Here is a 26,528-nt window from a genome sequence, read left to right on the forward strand (position 1 = left end):
GCCTAAGATTAATTTAGCATTAAATTTTTGAATGTGATAGTAAATATAAATATTTTTTTAGATTTAAAAGAATTTATTATTGGAAAATATTTGAATTTTTGATAAAGTTTAGAAATAAAGCCATTTAAATTTAAACTGAATGATATTTTTTTATGGTATCTGTATTAAAAAATAATCCATTTATCAATTTATGTATAGAGATTGCCACTTAAGATTTACCATAAAAATAATTTTTTTTTTTTTGAGTTTAAATGAAAATTATTTATATTTTAAGGAACTTTAAGTGCTAGATTAGTAAAAATTTAACTTAATAAAGCTCTTAATAAAATTTTGAATATGATAGTAAGTATAAATATCTTTTGATTTAAAAGAAGTTATTATTGTCAAATATGTGAATTCTTAAAAATATTTAGAAATAAAGCCAATATATTTAATTTAAACTGAATAATATTTTTTTGTGGTATCTATATTAAAACATAAACCATCTATCAACTTATTTATATAGATTGTTATTTAAGATTGACTATATCAACAATTTATCTTTAAAAGCAACTATGATAATTTTTATTTTTAAGGATTATCTATTTTTTATTAAAAATTATCTTAATAGATATTTAAGAAAAAAATTTAAAAAATAAAGACTCGGTTAAAATCATGCAAAATAATTTCTTCTTAAAAGGCAAAGAAGTAAATTATTATTTTTAAAAAAATAAAATTATTATATGTTTGTATGAAAAAATAATCAAATTAAACATAAATATATAATATAAATATTAAAATACATATTATTTTATTACAAAGAATTATTAAATTTAAGAAAATTGGATATTTATTTATTATTTCACCACAAGGCATACTTTAGGAACCACCTACTTCTCCTTGTGCTAAATTTTCTCAATTCATCCCAAACTAGTAAAGTAGAACTAATAAAAAGTCCTGGAATTCCAAACATCCAGAATGATAGAGGTCTTCCTCCAAATACATCCTACACTCCTGGAACATATAATAAGAATGCCGCAAGTGCTGTTTCAAATATTACACCTTAGATCATAACTTTATTAAAAGCTGAATTTGTGAAACTCATTTTTCTGCTCTTACAAGCAAATATATTTGACCATTGGAGACAAACTATGCAAACAAAGTAAACCGATTAAGCCCATTTTATTGCATCAGTGGTGTAGCATGCAGTTTTTCCAGTAATAACTGAATAAGTGTGATCAGAGTTAACATCACAATCACTCCATGCAACAGTTGGGACCCATTTACCATTAGAATCACATTTTAAATAAGCTTTTCTTAAATCGAACTTTCCATCTTCAACAAGAGACCAGTCAATAGTATAAGATAATTCTTATGCAGCTTTAAAGTTTGCATTACAATCTCCCTTAGTAATGGCTTCAAGCTTACTGTTGTAGTATGGATTTCCATTATAGTCACCAAAGTCACCCTCAGGTGGTCTATATCCACTAAAAACTGCTTATCCGAAAAGGGACTTTACAGGGAAACCAAAATAATTAAAGCATACAAAGTACCCAATAAACCCTGCAGCGCATCCGATTTCACCCATTTGAAGATAGGCAATTGTTATTAATTTTCCTGATACTAAGTGCTCATCTTTCTTACGAGGTCTTCTAGTCATAACATCTAATTCAGCTTCTTCGTAAGCTAGAGAAAGAGCAGGCCAAATATCTGTTCCAACACAAATGACAAGCATAAATATACTTGATAAAGGTACTGGAAGTTAGAAAGCAATAAAGGCCAAGAAAGGAATAATTTCAGTCATATTAGAAGTCAAAAGATATACTACAGTCTTTTTAAGATTATCAAATATTTTTCTACCTTCTTCAACACCGCAAACAATAGATGCAAAATCATCATCAAGAAGAATCATATCTGCAGCATCTTTAGTTACATCACTACCTGAAATATTCATAGAAATACCAATATCACCTTGTTTAATAGCAGGAGAGTCATTAACACCATCGCCAGTGACAGCACAAATGTATTTTTCTTATTGGCATGCTTCAACAATTTATAATTTTTAAGCAGGAGTTGTACGAGCAAAAACGCAATAAGGTTTCTTAACCCATTAACGTAAATAGAAGTACTTATCATCTCTATTTTCTTCAATACATTTTTCTATTGATTCTACAATTCTATCTCCATGCACAACTATAGCCTCACATTATTCAGTGGCTTCAAACCAATTCATATCAGGATTCTTTTCCATAATATCTTCGTTTGTTATCATATATTGAGGAATAATGTTAACTTCTTTAGCAATAGCAGCGGCAGTTGGAGGCTAATCACCTGTAACCATGATAACCTTAATACCAGCGGATTTACATTCTAAGATGGCACCAGGGACTCTGGTTTTAGGAGGATCCATCAAAGAAATAAGACCACAAAATTAAAAGTTTTCTAATTTAAAGTTGAATTTTTAAACTGAGGAAACACTAAAGTGGGTACCCATAGGATAATCATTAGCAGGTAGGGGTAATCTAGCAAAACCAAGTACTCTTTCACCTCCTTTACCAAATCTTAAGTTGACTTTCTTAAATTCTTCCTTCCATTTTTGATTAATTTAATCAGGCTTTTAATTTATTAACACTGAAGAGCAGAAAGTCCAAATCTTTTCAGGAGCTCCCTTCACATATACACAATAATGACTGTTTTCACCTTCTTCCTCAACTACTGTTAAGGCAAATTTAACTTATGAATTAAAAGGCATCTTTCCTACAGTACCATCAGGATTACGTACAACTTTAAACTAATCACGGAATTCATTTACATCTGATACATATTAATAGAAACGAATTAAACCTGTTTCAGTAGCATCACCAATAACAGGACAAGTCATGTAATCAATATTTGTTAAATCGGCAATAGTAGAAGTATCAAAACGAGCTTCACTGCAAATCATAGTAGCCTATTACAGCATTTTGAAATTGGGGTCATTAATATCATATTCTGCAGCTTCTCCTGGAGTCAAGAATTTCTAATTTTTAGCAAGATAGACTGAATTATTATACCACATGTGTTTTACAGACATAACATTTTAGGTGAGAGTACCAGTCTTATCTGAGCAAATACAAGAAGTTGATCCTAATGTTTCGACGGCTTCTAAGTTCTTAACGAGGACTTATTTTTTGGCTAAAGTCTTAGCAGTAATAGCTAAGGAAATAGTAATGCATCCAAGTAAACCTTCAGGTACGTTTGCAACTAAGATACCAATACCAAAAATAACACAAGTGAGGATAGGATAATCCATAGCTAAGTAGGCTAAAAGGAAGAAGAGAATACCAAGGAATACAGCAATACATGTGATCATAACTACAAAACGATCAAGTTCAATACGAAGAGGAGTCTTTACTTTTCTTTCACCTGAAGACAAATCAGCAATCTGACCGAGAGTGGTTCTATCACCTGTACAAATTACAACACCTTTTCCAGTACCTTCCTTACATAAAGTACCAAAGAAAGCTATATTAGAAGTTTCCAAGTAGTTTTCAGGATGAGTGCATTCCACAGTACGAAGAAGAGCCTCACTTTCACCTGTTAGAGGAGAATTATCTACTTTCATTTCATTTGATTCAACTATACGCATATCAGCAGGGATTTTTTCACCAGCCTTTATCAAGACAATATCTCCAACAGCGAGATTAACTGCGTTTATTACTTTAATACCTCCATCTCTAATTATTGTACTATTTGAGGGTATAAAATTTTTAAAGGAATCCATCAGAGCTTCTGATTTAGCATTTTGTAAGAAGGTAATTCCAGAAGTAATACTAATAACAATAATGATAACAATACCTAGATAAAGATTTGACAGATCTTCAGGAGTCAATCCGTAAGTAATAAAGCACAATGCACCTCCAACCCAAAGCATGAGTGCAAATCCATTTGTCAATTCTTTGATAAGTTTTACCCACCATGGTGTTTTTTTCTTTTCACTAAGCTTGTTTGGTCCATATTCCTATAGATTTTGTTCTGCTTATTATGAAGTCAAACCACTGTCTAATTTTGTTTAGTATTTTGAACAAAGCTCATCAATTGAAATTTTATGATCGACTTTTTAGGTAAGTTGTGCTTTTGCTTATTCGTCCTTAGTCATCTTTTTATTGTTGTTTTTATGAGTAGTTTATTATTATTATTAAGGTGTAACCTTAATATCCTCTAATTCAACTGCATGCTAATGAGGTTATTTATTTCCATCATCGCCAACATATTTAGTTTAAAAGCTTTAATTAACGCTCTACCTAATTTCTTGAACAGAGTTATTTAGCTGAATTGATTGCCTTAGCTCCTCAAACTTACGGACAACAGCTGAAGTTTAGGAGTGATGAGACTAATTATCATCTTGATTTTTTTAAATATTTTTGTTATTTCTCATTCTTTTAAATGAGGTTAAAGATGAGATATTTTTAGAATTTATTAAAATTTATTTATTTATTAAGTGAATATATTCAATTAGAATTACCTATTTAAGCACCAATAAGTTAAAATAAGTTAGAGTCTAATTATCTTTTTAAAAAAATTATAGTTCTATTTGTAGACAAATATATTAATCAATTAAAAGTTTTGGAGTTTTTGTTAAGGCCATATATTTTTTTTAATACAGACTTTAAGGAAAACTTATAAATAGAATTCTGTTTATACTACAAAAAATGAACAATCTAATAAAAATATCTAATTTTTTCTAGAGTATTTTAAGTTATTAAGCTAACAGAAAAACAATATACATAAAATTATTTTATAAACAAGCTTCAATTTAGTGGAGTTTTACCAAATAGATAAATATATTTTCATTTTTATTTCAATACAAAAAGTTTATTTGAGGATGACCCAAAACTTAATTAAATTAAGTTTAACTGTTCTATAAATATCTTAAGGTAGTTAGTTTTTGTTTTAATCATTAAAAATTTCAATGTATTAAAATTAAATAATTGCTATTTAAAAATAATTAATCGCCCACAAGGTGAAAGCTGAAATGACGATAAGTTACTTCCCTTTCTATTTATATCCATTTTTTATATTTTACTTTTTATATTAGCAAAAGGTCCTTTTTTAAAAAAATTTGTTGACCAAAGAATTATTTTGGATATGATAATTTTTTTTTACTATGGAGATTTTATAAGATTTTTCAAATAAAAACTTCCTAGATGGGAACAAAAAATACTATAATCATTTTTATCTATTTACTTGAGATGATTCTTCTGTTTTTGCAAATAAATAAACAAGTAAGGTACTAAAAAGGAATTTAAAACTATTAATAGTACTAATTATTAATTGATTTGTTTTACATACATACGTTCGTAATTAGAAAATAATTGAAATTTTATCTAAAACTCCACTTTATTAATTAAATGTAATATAGGCTGCATTTTGATTAAGTGAGTGGAGTAATTGGTATAATAAAGAATGTAATTTAATACTTGATACCATACTTATTTAGAAAGCAAAGTGATTAGTTAATTATTATCAAGAGAATTTATAATAGTATAAAATATAATTAGCAAAAAAAAATTGAGTTTTATTTTATATATATTTTTATTTTGATCCATACAATAATTCATTCAGTAAAATAAATAAATAATATTTCCTGCTACTTTTAGAAATTATAAACGAGAAAAAGTTTTTCCTTTTAAGTTTTTAGATACAAAGAAATCACAAAAAAATGATTGGGAAAATTTATATCTTTACCCTAAATAGGGAAAATTAATTATTGCAATAAGATTTTTTTATGAAGAACATTTTATTTCCTGCAAATTTACTTTTTTTGAAGTCAAAACAATAAAAATTAGTTATTTCTAAATTAATCATTTGGTTATTGCAGATTTGGCTTGATAAATCTGATCAAAATGTGAAAAATTGACTTATTAAGTAAAGGAAATTATATTTAACATTCCAGTATATAGGTTAGATTTTATCATGAACAATAAATTAAAATTTAAGTCAAATCTTTAAAGAAATAAGAAATCTGATTAATTTTGACTTCGCAAATAGTTATTAATCAATATGATTTGAAACTAATTTTCACTAATTTCTCAAATAAAATACATTTTTCATCAATTCAAATCAAGCAAATATGTAAATATGCTGATAATTTAAGTTAACTAAGTTTTAGCTTTGAAAATTCATTATGAATAAGTAGAAATAACAGCTTTTTTTTGCAATAGATATTTATCACAATTTTTTATATTATATCACTAGAATTTTATTAATGCGCATTATTTTAGACAACCAAAAAATATTAATTTAAGTCAAGAGAAAAAATTTTTTATCAAAATATGATTGAATGATTTTCTTATATTTATTTGTAAAAATCGATTATGGTTAATTATTAATAGTAAAGATAGATAAAATATTAGATTTATCTGATTTAATAGATACCACATAGTCTTTTATTTTTTTTATATATTTTATCAAACAAAATTTTTATTTTTAACAAGTAATTCCTGCCTGTCTGGTTGGATAGAGAAAAAAAAGTTAATCAAATTTTCAATTTTACTTTTTCAATAAATCCATTTCTTCCTTCCTTATATGTAATTATTTATCTTCTATCTCTAAATTCCTCAATCTAAAAAAAAATCATCTAAATATACCAATATAATAAAAATTATGATATAATAATTTTTAAGAAATTTAAATCTTCTTAAAATAAATAATATAAATTTAGAGTTTTATATAAATATCATCAAAAAGCCAAACGAGCTCTGATTCATAACATAGATTAATAAAAATACATTAGATTTTTTTAAAACTAAAATTATAATATTTCTTTCTCTATTTATTTATAAAAAGTAAAATTTATTTTTTCTATTTAATATTTAATAAAATATATCATTATTTATCTATATTTAAAAATCATTTATTTAATTTTTAATTTTATTTGTTAAAAATAATTATTTTTTATTTAGATTATTTTTTTAATTGAATAAATATTTAAAATATTTTTTTTAAATTTAAAAATAAAATATTTAATAATTTTAATAAAATTGAAATAGTTTAAAATGAAAACTTTGAATGTTGATTTGAAAATTTAATAGAATCAGAATAAATAAATTGCGAACATATGAATTTATTATAAATAAATAATATTCAATTCTAATATGTTTGTGTCATTGGAATTTATTTTAATTTAAATGAAAAGTCAAAATGAATAGCTGTTATTCATTTAAATTCTCTGTTTAAAAAAAAAAATCTAAAATTTTTAAAAATCTGCATAGTATTTTATAAATCATAGATCAATCTTTTTTGTTAAATTTCTTTCACATAATCATTCAAATATACAAAAAGATAATCAATAAAATTAAGTTAGTGAAAGGGAAAAAATATTTTTTTTAAGATCTGTATTCATTAAATTAATAAATGTAGTCATCTTCCAAATCTCAGCTAGGTAGCAGCGATATGAAGTTTAATGTCCCTAACTCCCCATAAATAAATTTACCTTTGTCCATTTCAGAATTTTAAAACTCTATCCAGCAAAAATAAAAAAAGGAATAGATAAATTCAGTTTAAAACACTGCTATGGGTAATATTCATTACAATTCATGTTCCTTACCATTGTAAATGTAAAGTATTTTTACTTAAGAATACAAAGAAGAGCTATGCTAGCTATAATAGGATAATTCACTACCAAAATCGTAGGTTTTAGAATAATAAAATAGCCTGAACTGCAAAATTTTAGATAATGATGAGACAAGCACTAAATCATAAAACCTAGAGCAATCTTTAAGAGAATAGGTATTTTAAAATAGCTTATTATAAGGTAGCAGACAAATGAAAAGATTAGCCAGTACATAAAATAGTAATGATGGAGGTTATCATGGAAATATTCTCTAAATTGGAGTTTCTTTTTCTCCCTTATCTTCTACCCATAACTCTCAAAATTCTACTATTTAAGTAAACAATTTGCTAGCAAGCAGCGGTAATTCAAATAAAACTATTAAAACCATAAATAGTAATCCATAAATTTAAAATTCTCCTAATACCAACCCATTAAATTTAAATTCTCTTAACAACGGAACTGATATGCCTTTATTAATGAAATCTCCCTCTAATTTGCATTAAAGCAAAGAAAAATAAAGCTCTACTTAAAAAAATCTAATTAAGGAATAGAATGATAGTAATAAGTATCTTAAGCTAAAAAGAAATTCTTCTTATGGAAGTTTTTCAAATATTTAAAATTCTTCTCTAAGTATAGCTTAAAAAAGAAATGCATTTGAATTAGGAAAAAATAATAGGAGTAGAAATTTATAAATGACAGATCTAAGTGTTTAAAATGAAGGGTCTACTTTTTTGAATAACTCATTATGTAATAAGTAAATTAAAAATTCCTCTTAATCAAGCACTTCAATAAATAATACAAATTAATAAAATTCAACATAGCCATAAACTTCTACATAATAAAATAACCAAGATTTTAATTAATTACTTTTGGAAATATCTTGCTAAAATTCTTTGCACCTGTATAATAACAATTATCTAAATACTCAGATAAATAATTTAAACTAAAATTAAACACCTTCAAATTAGAATGCAAAATATTATATGAGCAATAATAATAATAATAATAATAACTACATAGTTTCTTCTAATTTAAATTTACCTAAATAGTAATCTGCTACCTAATTTGAAACAAATTAGAACAAATAATATCTTGAAAATAACTAAAGCTCTTATTTCAACTAACTATCCACAAATTCAGGAGATAAAAATAAAAATTAATTTATTGATCAAATAAATAGTAATAATAGTTGCTTCAAACCAAGTAATCTTTCTTTTACAGAGCAATCTAAGTAAATATAAGATTTTTAATACAAATAAGATTCTTGCAATTAAAATATTAATCAAACCTCGTTAAATTCAAGTAATAATAAAACTTTTAATTAAAATTTTAACTAATCAGCAGCTACCTTTTAAGATTCAGCTTCAGACTAAAAACTTAATAATAATTAATTACCAAATAGTTAAATTACTCCTTTTATCTTCAATAAGCCTTTATACTTAGAAAATAAATAATTTTTATAAAATTCAGCCAATCAAATAATTCAGGACAATCAAAATTAAAATACAGAAAATAGGAAAATTTAAATGTGCAAGAATCACAGACATCAAAGTGTAATTTTTAAAAAATTAATTTTAATTTTGCAATAAAATAAAACAATAGAAATTTATTTTAGAAAAAGAATTATTTTTATAATTTTGAAATTTATTTATATTTTTTAAAAATTATCTGCTATCTAATAATAGGCTAATCATTATGCGTTAGATGAAGATAGGAATCAATAATTTTACTGTTACACATGCGCAGTATTACTATATTCATAGGGACACTAGATATTTTCAATAGAAGAATCCCTAGAATTAAATGCTATGAAAATGATAGTAGAGAATAAGAGAATGAAAGAAATATAAAATAAAAAGGAAGCAGTTGATAAAATACTTTTTGCAGTTAAAGATCTCATTCCTTAAATAACAAATTCAATTTGTTCTATGGATCGAAAAGAAGGAGATATTTATAAGTTTTTGGAGACTCAAGAAAGAAATTTAGATTCTTAATTCAACAAGTTAATATTTGAATTAAATTAAAACAGAAAATAAAAATTAGATTAGCTACTTCAATGTAAATAGCAAATCAAAAAGTAATATCTACAGGTCAATTAAGTTTGCTAAAACAATTTACAGTAACTAATTAAAGTGCAAGAAGATATATTAGATAATTACAATAATATAATTTTATAATTTGAAGAGAATAAAGTAGCTTCTATCATTTAAAACTATTTTTCAATTTGGAATTAAGCTAACTTGCATCACGAGAGCATTTCTAATAATGACCAACTATTTGTTTACAAATCAGACTAAAATTAATTTAAGTAAATTAACGATTAAATTAATTTTTTATGTAGCAACACATTAAAATAGATTATGACGACATTTATTAAAAAAAATAATGATAATAATTAAATGAATTTATCAATATTAAGTTGTTCACCCAATAAATTATACTAACCCAATTATTAATTTACTCGCTCAAAATCTTCATAGATTTTACCAATATCTACTGATGATAGCTATAATTCGATGAGAAATTAACAGATAGCATCTTCAAGCACTAGATAAAACTCTTAAAAGTAAATTTATAAAAATGAAAGCTAGAATAATGATAAATCTTAAAATTTAACTCAAAAAATAAACAAAAATCATACAAATGGTTACAAATTACAAGCATAAAAATAATAGGTAAATTAAAACTAATGCACTAATTATTAAAGAAAAATAAAATCCCTCTAACATTCAATGGCTTTAAATAATAAATAAGTTTATATCTCATTTGATAATAAAGATGCATTTAAAAATCATTTAGATGCAGAAAATAAAGAAAATGTCAATACAGTAAATGGAGTCTAGACTAAATTTGATAATAGCTTACTAAAAGTCTAGTCTGCACATCATTCTAAAGCTTAAAGCCAACCATAACTGATTTACATTGACTTAAAAGATATTTAAAAAATGCCATCAATATCAACTCCATAAAATAATAACTATAATAGCAACATTCAAATAGACTAAAATTTGTTTTTAAATACCTAATAGTAAAATGATGTTATTTTAACATTAGATGATTGTACTACCTTCAGAAAAAAAGATACAATTTAAGAAATAGAAAATGAAACTCAAATAGGAGATTACCTATAAAACCTTATTAATAAAGCTAATTTAGAAAAATAAAAGTTAAATAATAATATATCAGAACAAAATTAAAATAAATTAATTAACACTTAAATAAATAAATAAGAATAAAATTGTTATCAACCAAAATTAGCTTAAAATTATAATAATAATTAACTCTACTAGAATTTAGATATCTATGGAAGCTTGGAAAGATAAAATTAGGATAAATTCTATATTGATGGAGAATTAGAATAAAAAGCACAAGGATAAACTCCAAACTTTTCTAACAAAAATAAATTAAATAATTAATCACCAAGCAACAGGAATCTAGAAAATGTACAAAATCAAGAAAACAATAATAATGTCCTGAAAGAATTTAGCTATTTAAATGATGGTTGTAAAGAATTAGATGACATAATAGAAAAAGAACAAAGATCAAGAGACAGCTCAATAAATAAAAAGAAACACTTCAATGAAATGATCAAAGCAGTTTAACATAATTAAATTCAAAGAAACTTAAATTGCGAAAATATATTAAGGAAAGTTTCAGATAATTAATTAGACCTTTCTTCCATTTCATGTTCATCTACTCCATAACATTTTAGATCTAATAGTGGATAAACATCAAATTTATCATGTAAAAATTCTTTAGTTTCCTCAAAAAATAGGTACTTTTTGAGAAGCGATGAACATATAACCTCTGAAAAGTATAATTAAGCAATAAAGAAATCCCCAATAGAAGAAATGTTATCATCTAATAAATTTGCAAAAATTGAAGATGTTGCAAAAATAGTCTAAAAACTATCATTTGAAAAGGGTCAATAAATTTAGGATTAACTGAATATGGAGTCTATTGTTGAAGAAGATAGTCGCATAAGTCAAACAATAGTAAAGTCCGGAGTAGATAACAATTATGAGAATATTTTACTTTTAAAAGAATTATAGGAAAATATATAAAGAGAAAAATACAATAATAAAAATTTAATGAGTGACGAAAATTTTATTCATAGATTAAATAACATTAATTTGGTAGAAGAAAATGATAATATAATTATTTCATAACAGTGAATTAAAATAATAAATAAAAATTGAAAGTAAATTAATAATAAAAATTGATTTAAAATCTTTTAGTTATTAATTAGATTTTTGAATTTAAATTATAATTGTAAAAAAATAGTTCATTAAAATAATAACTATCTATATTAATATTGTTTATTTTCTAGTTATTTTAGTTTTTATAATCTTTTTGTAGTAAGTATCTCTGATAAAATAATGAATGAATTTTATTTAAAAAAAATTTGTTAAAAAATATGAAATTTATTAATAATATTGATAGGTAAAACATTTTTTTAAATAATAATTATTTTTTCATAAAAATTTTCTGAAAATTGATAAAATAATTTAATTTATAATAAATTATAGACATTTAAATATAAATTAAATCTACTTTTTTATCTTTTTTTTATAATAATAATAAGCTTATTAAATATTAATTTTTCTTGTAAATTTAGTTGTTTGAAAAAAATAATTCTTTCATTCAAAGCTATTTTACATTAATTTTTTTTATCACTTTTTTATGTGGTAAATCTTTTTGCTGGTAGAAGAAATTATTAATTAATTTAAAGAAAATTTCAACCAATTTAAAAATTTAAATTAATTATCTCTACTCATCTATCACTTTAAATGGTTTGTTTTTTTGATAATTTTATTTTTAAGTTTTGAGCGGGATTTCTAAAATTGCGCTAAATATAGATTGGTAGCGCAAATTTCTAAAAAAATTAATTTTTTTTTAACACCAATATTTATTAATTGAATAAAAAAAATAATCTAAATTATCAAAATATCTTAGATTAATTTATCTCTCAAAAGTATTATTTAGTAAAGATTTTTATAGTTTTAAAATGAGTGCAGTTTATACCACACACAAGATATCCAATCATTTAGGTAGATTTGGATTCGATTTCTACGAAAATGAGAAGTAAGCAATTATAAGAGTTTATATTTTTTTGTAATTTAATTTTACTTATTAGAAAGCTTGTTTCCGCAGGATAAGATTGTGTTTTTAAGTTATACGATATTTAAGATGGAGATTTTAAGCAAATTAAAACATATAATTGCGAAGATGTATTTGATCTTTCAGTAAATCAAGCAAATAATGACATTTACCTTGGTTATTGTAAATATTTTGCAAGTTAGTTTATAAATTCATATTTTTTATCTAATAATTATTTTAAGATGAGAGCAAAAACTTAATTAAGGTTAACGATATTGATAATATCGATGAGATTATAGGAGAAGAGATAGCTTCATTTACAGGACCTGTTTATAATATATCAATTAGTAATAAATAAAAGTTCATAGGTGTTTCAACACAAGAAAACAAAGGTTATTTGATAAAACTAAATGATAATGGCACTCTCACTTAAAGATACTTAAATGATAATCATGTAGGAAGTTGCTTATTTACTACAGTAGACCAAGAAGGTGAATATGCATTAACCATTGGGTGTGATGGAAACATTCACATATACAATGTTAAAAATTTTGAAACTAGTGATGCTGTATTTGAAACATAATTGCATGTTACTGTTACAATGGTAACTGAAAAAGAATATGTTATGTAATGCTCATTCAACGAGTAACACTAAATAGCATTAGGAGGAAATTAAAGTTTGCAATTAATTTCCAGAGATGAAAATGGCAAATGGATTTTAACAAGAATTCCTGAAATTAATCACTAAAGAGTAAGATATAAAAATACAATTTAATTTATGTTAAGGTATTTATTTTATCGGAATTTCAATAGGATATTCAAATTTGCTAATGGGTAGATGGATAATCTAAGTATTTGATCACAGCAGGTATAGAAAAAGATGTAAAAATTTGGAATGTTTAGGAAAAGTTATGTATTGGAGTTGTAAATTGTGAAGAAAATATCTGCTCTATAAGATACAGCAAAGTTAATAAAGCTCTTTTCATTGGAGATACAGAAGGTAATCTCTACCGTTGGAATGATTTAGATTTTGAAAAAATGACAGAAACTGCTAAGGCTAATCAGCAAACAATAAAGCAATAACCCATATCAAAACATAAGGAAAGTAGCGAAATCACATAGAATTAAAAATTTGGTACACCATAAGAAAAGTCAGCTTAATCATCAAAAGAAGATGCCATTAAAAAATAAAAATATGCCTTGCTTATGGAGGAAGAAGATGATTAAATTGAATCTCATACAAAGTCTTCTGTTGTTAGTGATACAAAAATGTCAACAGAAATATAAGAGTCAAAGGTTGATCAAAAGTAACTGAAGAAGAAGAATTAAAATCTCTTAGAATCGCTTCAAGAAGAAAAAATAAAAGCAAAGGAATTACCATAAGTTAAGGAAAAAATAGCAAAGAATGAGCCTGTACAAACACCAACTAAGGAAATGAGCACATTGAGCATAAATGAAAGCGAACAATAGCAAAAAAGACATAAGAAAAATCTTAAAATCCAAGATATAATTTATCCTTCTTCAGTTTCAAAGCAATTAAATAGATCTTGTATCCTTTGGAATCTAGTAGGCCAAATCATTCTCAGAGAAGAAGATAGAAACCTCTTTTTAGAATTTGACTTTCCTGATAAAGAATTTCATAGTAGAATAACAATTAAAAATTTACACAATTATTCTATGGCTGCAATGAATCGTCAAGGATTTATTCTTGCTTCCAAAGCTATAAATTCCTCATAAGAATATGAAAGTGAAGAAGATTTTGAGAGATTTGATTTCCATCAAGATGCATATAGCTACTCCTGTATTTATTTCTAATCACTTTCCAAGTCTGATAAAACTCTTTGGAGCTTAAAACTTGGCTAAGATGAAAATGTAAAAATATTTAATAAAACTTAACTCTTTTCTAAAAATTATGGATTTTATATATATTTACAAGTATTTTTAATAATTTATTTTTTTATTTTTATAGGTAGAAACAGTTGCTATAGGAGACGGATGGTGTGCAGTTTAGACTGATTTATAATACATTAGAATATACAGCTTTTCAAGCATGGAACAGCATTGTTTTTGCATTGATAAACCAGCTGTATGCATAAGTGGCTATAAAAATATTTTAGCAATAGTTTATTTAGAAGGTGAACCAATTTATGGATGCTAATCAATTAAACTTAAATTCTTTGACGTAAATTCAGGCGAAATGATCAAGGAAATAGGCGTCCCATTAACACCCTTTACTACATTGACCTGGTTTGGTTTTTCAGAAGAAGGTTTAGTTTTAACTAAAGACTCTAAAGGAGTAATCAGAGCTCTTATTGGATATAGTAATTGGACTCCTATTTACGAGCAACCTCATAATAAAAATTTTTGGCTTAAAGGTATAAATTTAAATAAGCTTTGAATGAAAATTTTTGAAATTTATTTTAAATTAGGCATGGTTGACTATAAATTAGCTGGCTTTTTACTTCCAAAGGATGAATTAGAACCTAGACTTACTTAAATATATCACGAAAAATGTTTTGATATGCAATTACCCCTTCCAACTGGAGATTATTTTGAATAAAATGACGACTACAAATCAATGAGACATAACTAACTTATTTTAAAGCATGAACAATATAGATATCAAAACTTAGAATAAAAGTATTTTTATTTTAGCCAAATTTTTTATTGGTGTAGAATATGATCAATCTAATTAAAAATTATTTTAAAGTTAAAAATTAGAAGAAAAAGTAAAAGCTTTACAGAAGGATATTGATGTAAAAGTTCTTAGACTATTTTAGCACTGTTTAAAATATGACGAACCTCAAAAGGCTTTATAAATAGTTAAAAATAACCTTATAAATCTTCTTTATATTGATTCTTGCATCCAAATAGCATAAAAGTTAAAACTTAAGCAATTAATCTCAGATCTTTAACAATTATAGCAGGTAAATTTTTGCGTTTAATTAAATATATTAAAATTATTTTATTAAAAGGATAAAGAATCATAAAGTTAATTTATTTAGTCCATAGTTTAGGCATAAATGAAACCACATTAGAAAAATTTAATTATTGTCTCTTAATCAGAAAAAGATCATCTTAAGCTTAAAAATTCAAATAAGTTGGTCATCTCCAACACTAAAAATAATGTAATGCAATTTATCAGCAGATTCTTTAATATTAATATAATATAATATTATAATTAAAGGGGTTAGATAGTGAAGATGAAGAAGAAGAAGATAGCAAAGGTTAAGATGATTTGCATGAATAAGAAAATAAAAAGTAAAATTCTGAATCTAAAAATGGCAGCTCGTAAAAACAAGGATAAGCATAAAACCAAGTAGAAAAAGGAATTTAAATTGCAGAAAAAAAAATAATTGGAAATAATCCCTTTTAAAAATAAACAAAGCAAACAGTATCAGTAGAAGAAGGATTATTTAGTGTGAATAATAAGAAAAGAAAAGTAAATTTATTAATTAATTAATTTTATAATTTTTATATTTAAAGATATTAATTTAAATAATAATTATTGATAGGACGAAAATTTGCTCAATCAAAAACCAAAAGAAAGTAATAAAAAATTAAAATTTTGAAAAAATTTGAAAAAAAAGATATCATTTTTATGCCAATTATAAACCAATCAAATCACAAATTAAAATTAAATAAGAAAATTAATAAAAGTGAATTAATAAATAAATAAATTAATATAATTGTAATATAGAAAGATATAAAATTTGTATTGTTTTATATTTATTTTATGATTATGTAAATACTTCATTTAATCTATAATAATTAATAAGAGTAATTAATTCATCTAACTTTAAATTATTTTAATGACCAAAATTAATTTTTTTTGTTTTATTTAAAATATTTTAGTAAATCATTCTAGAGTATTTTAAGATATGTTGTTTTATTCGATTATTGTTTGATAAAATAAAATAAAAGAATTAATTTAATTTAAAATTGATTTATTTAATTGTGTTAAAAAATATTAAAATGGATTTTTAAATTATTTATATCTTTCTTCTTTAATTTTAAATTTAGGAACAAAGTTTAAATATCAAAAATTTTGTCTTTTGTTAATTGATTTTAAAATGTTTTCTTTACAGACTTTCATTTTTTTATGTTTATTTTTTTGATTCTTTTAAAATGTTTGAGTTAAATGTTAGCTGATTATTTTTTGAGCCGAATGGAATTTTAAAATTAATAGCGCTTGATTTGGTCAAGTGAAAAACAGAAAAATTGAAAATTTAATGAATACTTGAGAGATTGGCTATTAAATAATAGCAATTTTTTATAAATTGAATTTTTGAAAATAAGACAATCTTTTAAATTTTATAGCATAAAACCAATAAATGAATGAATGATTGAATATCTATCAATGTATTTATTTATAAGTATGTTATTAAAAGACTTCATTAATATATTCATATAAATTTCAAGATATAATTGTTAAGAATATTTAGAGGTCTTTACTTGTATTTTAACAAAATATTGAAGAGCCTAAAATAGTATGAGCAACAAACAAAGAAGCATTTGATTTGATTTGTATTTAATTGAGAAATCATGCAAAATTAAAATTGTAGAGAGTGGCAAGCATGTATTTATATATGCATGAATATATGAATGATGGTTTTGCTCATGTATTTATTTATTTATATATGTATTTATACATTTATATACGAAGGAATCAAGGAAAAGAAAGAAAAGATTAATAAATTACAAAGCTAATTCAATAGTTAATGTATTTTGCTATCAAATTAATTAAATGATAGCTAAAGTTTGTAATAATTAAAAAAGAGTAAAAAAAAGTATTAATAAAAAGCAAGAAAGAGAAAGCAAAAGGAATATCGTAATTAAAGGGAATATTGATCACAAAAGGAAAGAAGAAAAATAAAGAAAACCTATATAAAATTCACTTAAAAAAATTAATTAATTAATTACAAAAGATAGATCAGCTCAGTTAGTCAGACGACATATTAAATTACTTTTAATTCCATCAAAACTTCAGATGAGTGCACAACCCTCGATATCTCCCCTCAAGCAGCACTCCAACAAGCACTCACCTAAATCCACAGGTATTAGCTTCTTTATTTAATTATTTATCTCCCTTTTAACCCTCTCTTAATCCCTTTTGATTGATCTGACATATTTTTTTAGAAAAAACTAAGGCATCACCAAACAAGAAAATATAAAATGGAGAACTATCAAGTACTTCTTAACCTATTACAAGCAAAAGTAATAAATTATTATCCTTTTTAGGCATATTAATGTTCCTGGATTTGCAGGCTAGCCCAAATAAAGCAGGAAAATAACAAGTAAAGATCGATATCTTACCATAATTTTTTCTAATAATTAGAATAAAAAGTCAATTAATTTAGCGAAGAAGGAAAGCATACGCCCAAATTAGGTAGTAAATCTTAGCAATAGCCTGAGAAAAATGGAGTAAAAAAGGCTTAGGCATAGAAAAATGGCACAACTAACTCGAAGTCATAGCAATAAGCATTAAATTAAGTTGGAAACGTTAGTAGCAATGGTACTCAATAGGGTGGCTCAAGTAAATAAAAGAGCTGTTTTAATCAGTATTGCCCTAAAGATAAGAACATCTCCTCAGTACCCTCACCTTAGCAAGAATCAACTAAGAAGTAGAGTGTGAATGGATAATATAAGCAAGCAAAATTAGAAAAAACAGGCGAAAAAGTCACTTTCTGTGACCTCTGCTGTCAACGCTATTAAGAAAAGCATTTCTGCTACTACTGTTAGTAGGTCTACTTTGATGACTATAACATCGATGATAAAGAATGGATATTGTGTGATACTTGCGACAGATGGGTAATACTTTTAGATAAAAAAATTATTTTTTTCTTGACTAATTTAATTGCTATTCTTTAATAAGGTTTTTAGCCTTTATTTTGGATGGTTGCTTACCTCCATTTAGCTAAAAAAATTTGATTTTTTTTTTTGAAAGAGTGGAAGCAATTGTATATAAAAAGGGTTTTTTTCTTTTTCTTTGATAAATTAATAGTTGTTATTGCTCTCTAATAATTAAAGAGAATGTTTTTTTTTTTTTCATCTTCTTCTTTTTGATGATCAATTATCAAATTCAATTTTTTAATAGCTTTCATTCATTTTAGTACATAGAATAAGGAAAAATCATACAAAAAGCTAAGCAATTTTATTGAATTAGCTTAATAAAAATACATTGAAAATAATAAATAAATGAATGAATAAATAAATAAATAATACTGCTTTTGATTAGTATTTATCAATTTATGATTGTTTTTAAATTAAATTGAATGTATTTTAATTGTCTCCTTTCCATATATATTGAAGAATTATTGACACTTTTTATCGGAAATTCATACATTTCTGATCAATTATTAACAACAATCGTTTCTCTCAAACATATTTTTCTAAACATTAATTTTTTGTAACTTAAATTAGTGCCATTTACATTGTGAAGAGGAGAAAATTAAGAAAGCATTTAGTAGCTCTTAGTCAGAGAATGTATAGTATGACTGTCCTAGATGTAGATGCAAAGAAGGTAATTCTTCTTAGTCAGGCAATGGCAACTAAGTTTCTTAAGGTAAATAATAATAATAAGCAAATGCCAAAGCATCAAAGGAGAAACCTTAATCTGTATCAGCTGCTAATATTAAGCAAAAAAAGAATACCAAGAATAAGGAAAAAGAAGATAAAAAGCAAGATTAGGTAGATTAGCAAATAGAAACGCATGTAAAAGGATAAAACAATGGTTAAAATGTTTAAACACCATAAGCCCTTTCTTATCATCAACACTCAGCTTAATAATCCAGTGTTGTTCAAAATAATATTAGAAAAGGTAATACAGGAATTAATAGTACAAGTAGAGATCAAATACAGACCAATAGCTAAAATGATCAAGATATCGTCTACTCACTTGATAACTTCAAAAGAAAAAAGAATAAAATATTCTAAAATAAAAGTATCATGCAATTGTATCAACCTATACAACCTTTAGTTTTTCCAAACTATACTACAATCGAAGATCTGCTAAAAAGTGCAGGTAATTTTAAAGAACCTATAGTTATTTAATTTAATATAATTATTTAATAAATTAGGAATAAGTGTTTGTTTAGATGAGAATACAATTAAAAGTGATTTAAACGACATGAAACGCATGCTTATGGAATCTTCGGATTCTTCATTTAAAAGCAACTCCTCAAACTAACTTCCCAATGGAATTCATAATATATAAAATGGATAAAACTACAGCATAGTTGTCAATTAAGAGTGAGAGACCTTAGTTATATGAGAGAATATGTCAGAATATTTTTAAATAGTTATTCGAAGCTTGCTTGATTGAAATAAAGTGAGCAGATTCACTTATATTATAATAGCAAATTCTAGTTAATAGATAAAAATAAAAAATAATTGAGTAATAAAAATTTCCTAAAATTTTATTAAATTCTAGAAAGAATCTATTTCTACTTACCTTTCTTGTATATAATTACTTGCTTGACTGAGTCCTTCTTAATTAAAAATAAGCGATATAACCTGCAAATATTCTAAACAATAAAACAATAGAAATAATAATAATAAATAATAATGATCCTTTACACTTTAAAAAACTATATTAAAGATATAAATATATGAAACTTAAATATTAATTAATAAATAAAAATATAATTGCAACCTAGTTATCTCATTTACAAATTTTAATTTATTTTTATAATCTTCTTAAATATTAATCAACCCAACCAGACATATAAAGATGGACGGACGGACTATGTAACCTATCCTGTTAAGCATATTAACATAACCAGAAATACTACTTAGAAAATTTAACATTTACTAAAATATATTTTGGAAATCTAAAATAATAAATACTAAATTTTCTTAATAAAAAATATTTATTTTTTAAATCAGAGTACCTTATAAGATGTAATTAACATTAATTTAGCTTAATTTTTTAGAATATAATGATAGTGGTACTATACTATTGATAATTAAACCAAATATTTCTTAAAGGGATAGAAATATATAAATTAATATTTTTATTTATCGTAGTCCTATTTACTCTTCTTATTTATATAACTATATATTATTATTTTAAATTATAAAAAAAATAATTCTAATACGAAATTCTCTCCTTTCTTCCTTAACTCTTCATATTTTTAATTTCTTTTTTTCATTTAAAATATCAAAAATTATATTTTAACCTAATATCAATGAATAGTTTTTATTTTTTATTTATTTTTTTATTTTTCAACTTAATCGTCTAATAAACTAATTTATAAAATTGAAATTAACTAATAAATTTGTAACAAGAGTTAATTGATAAAGCTTTTTAAAAAATTAAATATAAAAAATAAATAATTAGTGTTTGTTGTTTCAAAATATTTTAATCACTTATTTTATTTATTTATTTTTATGTTTTATTTTATCTTATTTTTTTAAATATTATTTATTAATAAATCTTAAGAATTCATATTTTTTAAGTAATTCTAGATATATTAATGATTTATCTTTAAAAAAAATAAAATAAATTTAAATAATTGAAATTAACTAATAAATTCCTAACTAGAGGTTAGTTAATAAAGATTATTAACAAAATAAATATAAAAAATAAATAATATATTTTCGTTGAGTTTATTTCAAGATATTTTAATTAGTTATTTTATTTATTTTTATTTTATGCTCTATTTTATCATATTTTTTTTATAAATATTATTTATTAATAAGTATTAAGAATTCATATTTTTTTAAGTAATTCTAGATATATTAATGATTTATTTTTAACAAAAATTAATAAAGTTTAAATAAAATATTTTCAGTTTAAAAATGTAACTTAAAGATATTGAAATACATTTGTATTAGAGGAGACAGTATTATGAATTAATCTTAATTTTAAATAATTTCATATCAAAACTTATTTCTAATTTTCTTTTTATAGAAGAAACTCTATAAATAAAGATAGAGGAAAAGGGTTAAAATCAAAGTAGATGCTATAAAAAATTTCTCAGTAAATTCTGATAAAAATTCTTTTTCTACATAAACATGATTAGTAGAAACTTTAAGATATTTTGAGTTTTATATGGATGTAAGAATTTTAATAAAGATTATTATTGATATTAAAATTTACATTAAGAGATATTTAAAAACAAAAAAAGCATAAAAGCATTCAAATAAATAAATTAAAAAAAAAGAAACTTTTGATTGCTTATATACTAACATATTACATCCTATTTTAATAAAATGTCTGAAAACAATCAAAAGGAATAGTAAGAATTAAAAGAGTAAAAGGAGCTCAAAGAAGCGAAGGAATTAAAAGAATAAAAAGAGCTCAAAGAAATCAAAGATAGACATCACTAGCTAAGAAAATGCTGTAAAAATATCTTTGATGATCTCAAAACTCTAGAAGAGTATGAGAAATAAATGAAGAAAGAAAAAGCACAAAAGAAAAAGAAAGAGAAAAAGTAAGAAGAAAATAAGAAAGAAGGAGAGTCTAAACCTCTTGTCGAAGAAATCACTGAATAAAAAGAATAAGTTGAGGAAGAAATTCCTGAGAAAAAGTAGGACTTAGAAATAAAAGACAAAACTAAAAATGAAAATACTGAGAACAAAGAAAATGAAAACCCAGATGTTGAACACAAAGAGGATGAAGAAGAGGAAGAAGAAGCCCCTACGGTTGATTGTGATTTACTTTTTATCATGGATTGCACTGGATCTATGTCTTCATATATAAATATGTGCAGGACTTAACTCTTCTTAATAGTGGAATAAGTTAAGAAGCAATTTTAGAAATCAACTCTTAAAATAGGATTTGTTGGTTTCAGAGATTTTGGTGATAATAATCAATTTGAGATATACTAATTCACAACTGAATATGACAAATTAAAAAGCTTTATTAATAGTGTTTCTGCAACTGGTGGTAATGACACAGCTGAAGATGTAGCAGGTGCTTTTGAAAAGGCCTTAGAAATGAGTAATATTTTTAATTAACTTTTTTTTTTTTTGTGTTTTCTATAATTTAAGAATAAATCCGCTAATGTTGTAAAATCAATGATGGTATTTTATCAGATATAATTTGTCTTATTAATAGCGCACTTTTGATTCAAGAAAATTTAAATTTTAATACGCAAGCAAAAATCTCATAATAAATGAATGATAATCAAACTATTTAATAATTTTTTCATACATACTATTCTAAGAATTAAAGAAATAGTGCGCAATAACATAAAAATTTCATATATTCTCTTGAAGGTTTTCTGATAAAATTTTAATTAATTTGAGAAAAAATATTCTAATTACCCAAATTATTTATTTATTTAGTTTCTATTTTTAATTTAATAAATTTCTAATCATAAAAAATAAATTAAATAGATTGGACTTGTGAAGCTAAATATGCTATCTTGATTACTGATGCTTATCCTCATGGCAACAAGTATTGCAAAAGTAATAGTGGAGATAGATACCCCAGCGGTGATCCTAATGGCAGAGTCCCTGAAAATTAGATTATTTAAATGATTAAGAAGGGTATTACTTTTTATGGATTGGATGTTTCTAGCACTTCAAATTAAATGTATTCAATTTTCAACTAAGTTGTTCTTAGGTAAACAGGTAAGAATATGGACCGTATCTCTATGAGCAATAATAATAATAATGCTAACAATAATGGTGGAGGATTAGGTGATTTACCTGCTTTTGCTAAAGCTATTTCCACTTCTGTTACTGCTACTATTACTTAAACCATTACTGCTAAGACTTTAAAATCTCAGTCAGATGTTTTTAATTCTAAGATTATGAGAATTATAAACAATAATCGTAAATTCGGAACAAGATTTTCAAAGACAAATATGTCTTCTAAAACCGAAGATGATGCTCTTGAGGAGTATAATAATTTCCGTGCTCGCTATTATGACTACGACAGCTCTTCTAATTCTGATTATTCAGATAGCTTTTATGAAGATAGCAGTGATGAAGAAGAAAGTTATATCAGGATGCGTGGTGACTTTTCTTTTGAAAGAGTGACATCAAATAGTAATCGTGGAAATGTCAACAAGATAAATAGAGAGAATAATAATTATTATAAAAAATATGAGCAAGATTAAATAATTTAAATGAATGCAAGAAGAAATTATACAATAGAAAGAGATGAATACGAATTTAGTTCTAATATTGATAAATTATAGTAATAAAAACGTGAAGATAGAATAGAATTAATGACAAACATTATTCATGAAGAAGATGAGGAGGATATTGAAGAATATGATGACGAGGAATACGTAAAAAGACGTAAAAATAGAGTTCTTGCTCGTTCTAACTTATCCATCAGTACAGCTTGCTCCTATTCAGATTAAGATTTACTTGAAAATTTAGAAAATATAGATGCAATTAAGCCTTCAGTTAGAACAGGAATCATCTATGAAGATGTCATTGAAGAAGTTGAAGAAACAGTACCTGCTTTCAAGCATAAAGAAGAAGAACTGGATAAGAATATTCAAATTCCTATGAAAGAAAAAAAGAGAGTCTAAGACGAAGATGCTAAAGAAAGAAGGGTCGATCCTTATATAAAAAAAGTAAGAGAAGACGAGAAGGTTAAAGTATTTTAAAGTATCTGCTATAGTTTTTAAATCGATGATTCGAAAGAAATTAATTGGGAAGAGCCTTAGTTAGTATAAAATCAGATCAAGACAACTTTGACAGTAAACAAAGAAAAGTTTTCTGAAGGAGCTATGAGAGAAGCCTTCAAAGCCTCAGATTAAGATTTCGATATCGAACTTGTTGCAAAGCTCCACAAAGAAATCGAATTAAATAGAAAATATAATTTTTTGAAAAATGAACTTACTGCATTAATCCTCGCTCAATTCTTTTTAACTGAATTCAACCAAAGAATCTTGTTTACAATGGATGAAAGTGAACTAGTAAATAATTCTTTTTCATTTTTGTTTGACTCAAATTTAAATTTATTTTAATTCAAAACATTAACTAATTTTAACTTTAATTAAAAAGCCTCCATAGATCTTAAGGTTTGTTGATTGTTACATCTATGAAGTCAAAGAAGAGGGTGAAAGAAATTCATATTTCTACTCAGTTGAAAATTTCATGAAAGGAGACTTTTAAAAATATAATAATAATGCTGGTTATGTTATTGATGGCGATATGAGAAAAGAGTCCTAATTGAGTTAAGCCTTTTCCCACTTTACTTGGTAATATTCTTAAGGTAATTGTATGGTTGTAGATCTTCAAGGTACTGAAGATGGTCAATTAACTGATCCTTAAATTCACACTCTCAAAAAAACTAAAAAATTCGGTTAGGGTGATCTTGGATATGAAGGTATTTTAAGATTCTTTAGAACTCATACCTGTACTGCTTTCTGTAAAAGTCTTTAGTTGATCCACCCTAAAAATCATAGAAATGTTGCTGATGACTATAAATTTGAAGATTTCCATGCTTTGTAGTAGTAATAGAGAGAAAAGTAAAAGAAATTGAGATAACAATTTAATTTTGATGACGAAAGTGATAACGAAGAAGATGACGTTGAAGAGGAGGAGGAAGTAGAAGAATAAAAGGAGTAGGTTAATGAAGAAGTAAAAGAAAATGCAGAAAAAAGTTAACCAATAAGCAAAGACTTTGAACATGAAAAAATTGAGGAAATCAGTAAAACTATTCCTGCTATTAAGGCTACTGAGATAGAATCAAAAGCTCCTTTAGATATTACATTGGTTAAAATGGAAGAAAAAAAATTTATTCATTTTGAAGAAGCAGAGGATGGTGTCTTTGGTATTGATGAATTCTTCACATTGAAGGTAGATTAGAAACTAATAGATTCTTATGTTCCTCCTGATCCATCTAAAATTTCAATCAAAATCAAGGGTCGTACAGTTCCAAAAGCAGTTAAGGCAGTTGATCCCAATAATTATGACTACTCAGAAGTTAAGAGAGATTGTACAAAGATGATTTGCTCTCTTTGTAAAAAGGTTGGAGAATATAACACTAAAAATTTACTATAAACTAAGAAAAAACTAAATTAACTCATCTGCAATAAGTGTGAAGAGCTATCTGCAGAAGCTCCTAAAATGACCTTCGATTGCTAAGTTTGCAAAGATGTATTTGATATATCTTCATATGTATTAAAGATGAAAAGAATCGATAAGGCATATAGATGTGAGAAATGCTCTTTATTCTGATGACTCAAATAGCTCGTTCAAATAAAAATTTCAAGTGAAATCTTAATCTTTTATAATTCTAATTTAATTAATTACAAAATCTATAAAAAATAAATTTATATAAAATAATAATATATTAAAATATTTGTTAAATAATTTACATACATACTAATTAATATAATTTCAAGTACTGTTTATTTATATTCCATATAGTAAATGACCTTATTATCATTATTAATGTATAAATATTTTTTAATTTACAATTAAGATACTACAATAGTTAATTGTTTCTAAAAATTAAAATTCCATTTTAAATATTTTTTTATTTAACTTAATTTTAAATAAATTTGTAATTAATATAATAAAAATGCTTATTTATATTTTCATGATATTTTAAAGTACTTCTTAAAAATTTAGATTCTATTTTATTTTAAAAACTTTTTTTATGATTTTTTACTCTATTAATTTTTAGAGTTAATAAAACTATAAAATTCAATTTTGCACAACAAACAAATGCATTTTTTCAATTTAGATTTTAATCAAAGTGAGCGAATTCAATTAAAATTTTTATGCTTTAAAAAAATTAATTTAAGGACTTTAATTAATTTATATAAAAATATGTAACTTTTTTATGTTTTAAATAGATTTTAATTAAGATCTTACAATAAATCTCCTATTTATTTAATTACACAATTGTTTTTCTTATTTTAAAATATTTACTTAA

The 26,528-nt window shown here is 24.2% G+C and overlaps 6 protein-coding genes across 6 annotated transcripts; 5 read left to right on the forward strand and 1 right to left on the reverse strand. All coding sequences in view use genetic code 6, as the record gives it.

The window, feature by feature from the left end:
- Positions 1–841: 841 nt before the first annotated feature.
- TTHERM_00420900 (Na,H/K antiporter P-type ATPase alpha subunit family protein) lies at positions 842–4,396 on the reverse strand (the record flags this gene model as incomplete). The annotated part of the gene is made up of 1 exon (XM_001033345.3): positions 842–4,396. The coding sequence occupies one exon, from the start codon at positions 4,394–4,396 to the stop codon at positions 842–844; it is 3,555 nt and encodes a 1,184-aa protein (XP_001033345.1).
- A 1,939-nt stretch (positions 4,397–6,335) lies between these two features.
- On the forward strand, positions 6,336–7,082 carry TTHERM_000420909 (transmembrane protein, putative; the record flags this gene model as incomplete). Its single annotated transcript, XM_012799370.1, has 2 exons — positions 6,336–6,806; positions 7,011–7,082. 2 exons carry the CDS (start codon positions 6,336–6,338, stop codon positions 7,080–7,082), a joined length of 543 nt encoding a protein of 180 aa, XP_012654824.1.
- Positions 7,083–7,179: 97 nt separating this feature from the next.
- Positions 7,180–11,748, forward strand: TTHERM_00420910 (hypothetical protein; the record flags this gene model as incomplete). Its single annotated transcript, XM_001033346.2, has 2 exons — positions 7,180–9,126; positions 9,259–11,748. The coding sequence occupies exons 1-2, from the start codon at positions 7,375–7,377 to the stop codon at positions 11,746–11,748; spliced, it is 4,242 nt and encodes a 1,413-aa protein (XP_001033346.2). The 5' UTR covers positions 7,180–7,374.
- An 833-nt stretch (positions 11,749–12,581) lies between these two features.
- TTHERM_000420919 (hypothetical protein) lies at positions 12,582–16,245 on the forward strand (the record flags this gene model as incomplete). The annotated part of the gene is made up of 10 exons (XM_012799371.1): positions 12,582–12,658; positions 12,711–12,856; positions 12,916–13,424; positions 13,487–14,545; positions 14,643–15,048; positions 15,103–15,313; positions 15,384–15,600; positions 15,649–15,801; positions 15,861–16,115; positions 16,189–16,245. 10 exons carry the CDS (start codon positions 12,582–12,584, stop codon positions 16,243–16,245), a joined length of 3,090 nt encoding a protein of 1,029 aa, XP_012654825.1.
- A 1,175-nt stretch (positions 16,246–17,420) lies between these two features.
- TTHERM_00420920 (PHD-finger protein) lies at positions 17,421–19,928 on the forward strand (the record flags this gene model as incomplete). Its single annotated transcript, XM_001033347.3, has 5 exons — positions 17,421–17,730; positions 17,813–17,890; positions 18,012–18,484; positions 19,097–19,697; positions 19,753–19,928. The coding sequence occupies 5 exons, from the start codon at positions 17,421–17,423 to the stop codon at positions 19,926–19,928; spliced, it is 1,638 nt and encodes a 545-aa protein (XP_001033347.2).
- A 1,961-nt stretch (positions 19,929–21,889) lies between these two features.
- TTHERM_00420930 (mhck/ef2 kinase domain protein) lies at positions 21,890–25,825 on the forward strand (the record flags this gene model as incomplete). Its single annotated transcript, XM_001033348.2, has 3 exons — positions 21,890–22,619; positions 23,018–24,558; positions 24,647–25,825. The coding sequence occupies 3 exons, from the start codon at positions 21,890–21,892 to the stop codon at positions 25,823–25,825; spliced, it is 3,450 nt and encodes a 1,149-aa protein (XP_001033348.2).
- Between the last annotated feature and the right edge of the window lie 703 nt (positions 25,826–26,528).

This window comes from Tetrahymena thermophila, assembly GCF_000189635.1.
Source record: "Tetrahymena thermophila SB210 genomic scaffold scf_8254475, whole genome shotgun sequence".
NCBI classification, from domain to species: domain Eukaryota; phylum Ciliophora; class Oligohymenophorea; order Hymenostomatida; family Tetrahymenidae; genus Tetrahymena; species Tetrahymena thermophila.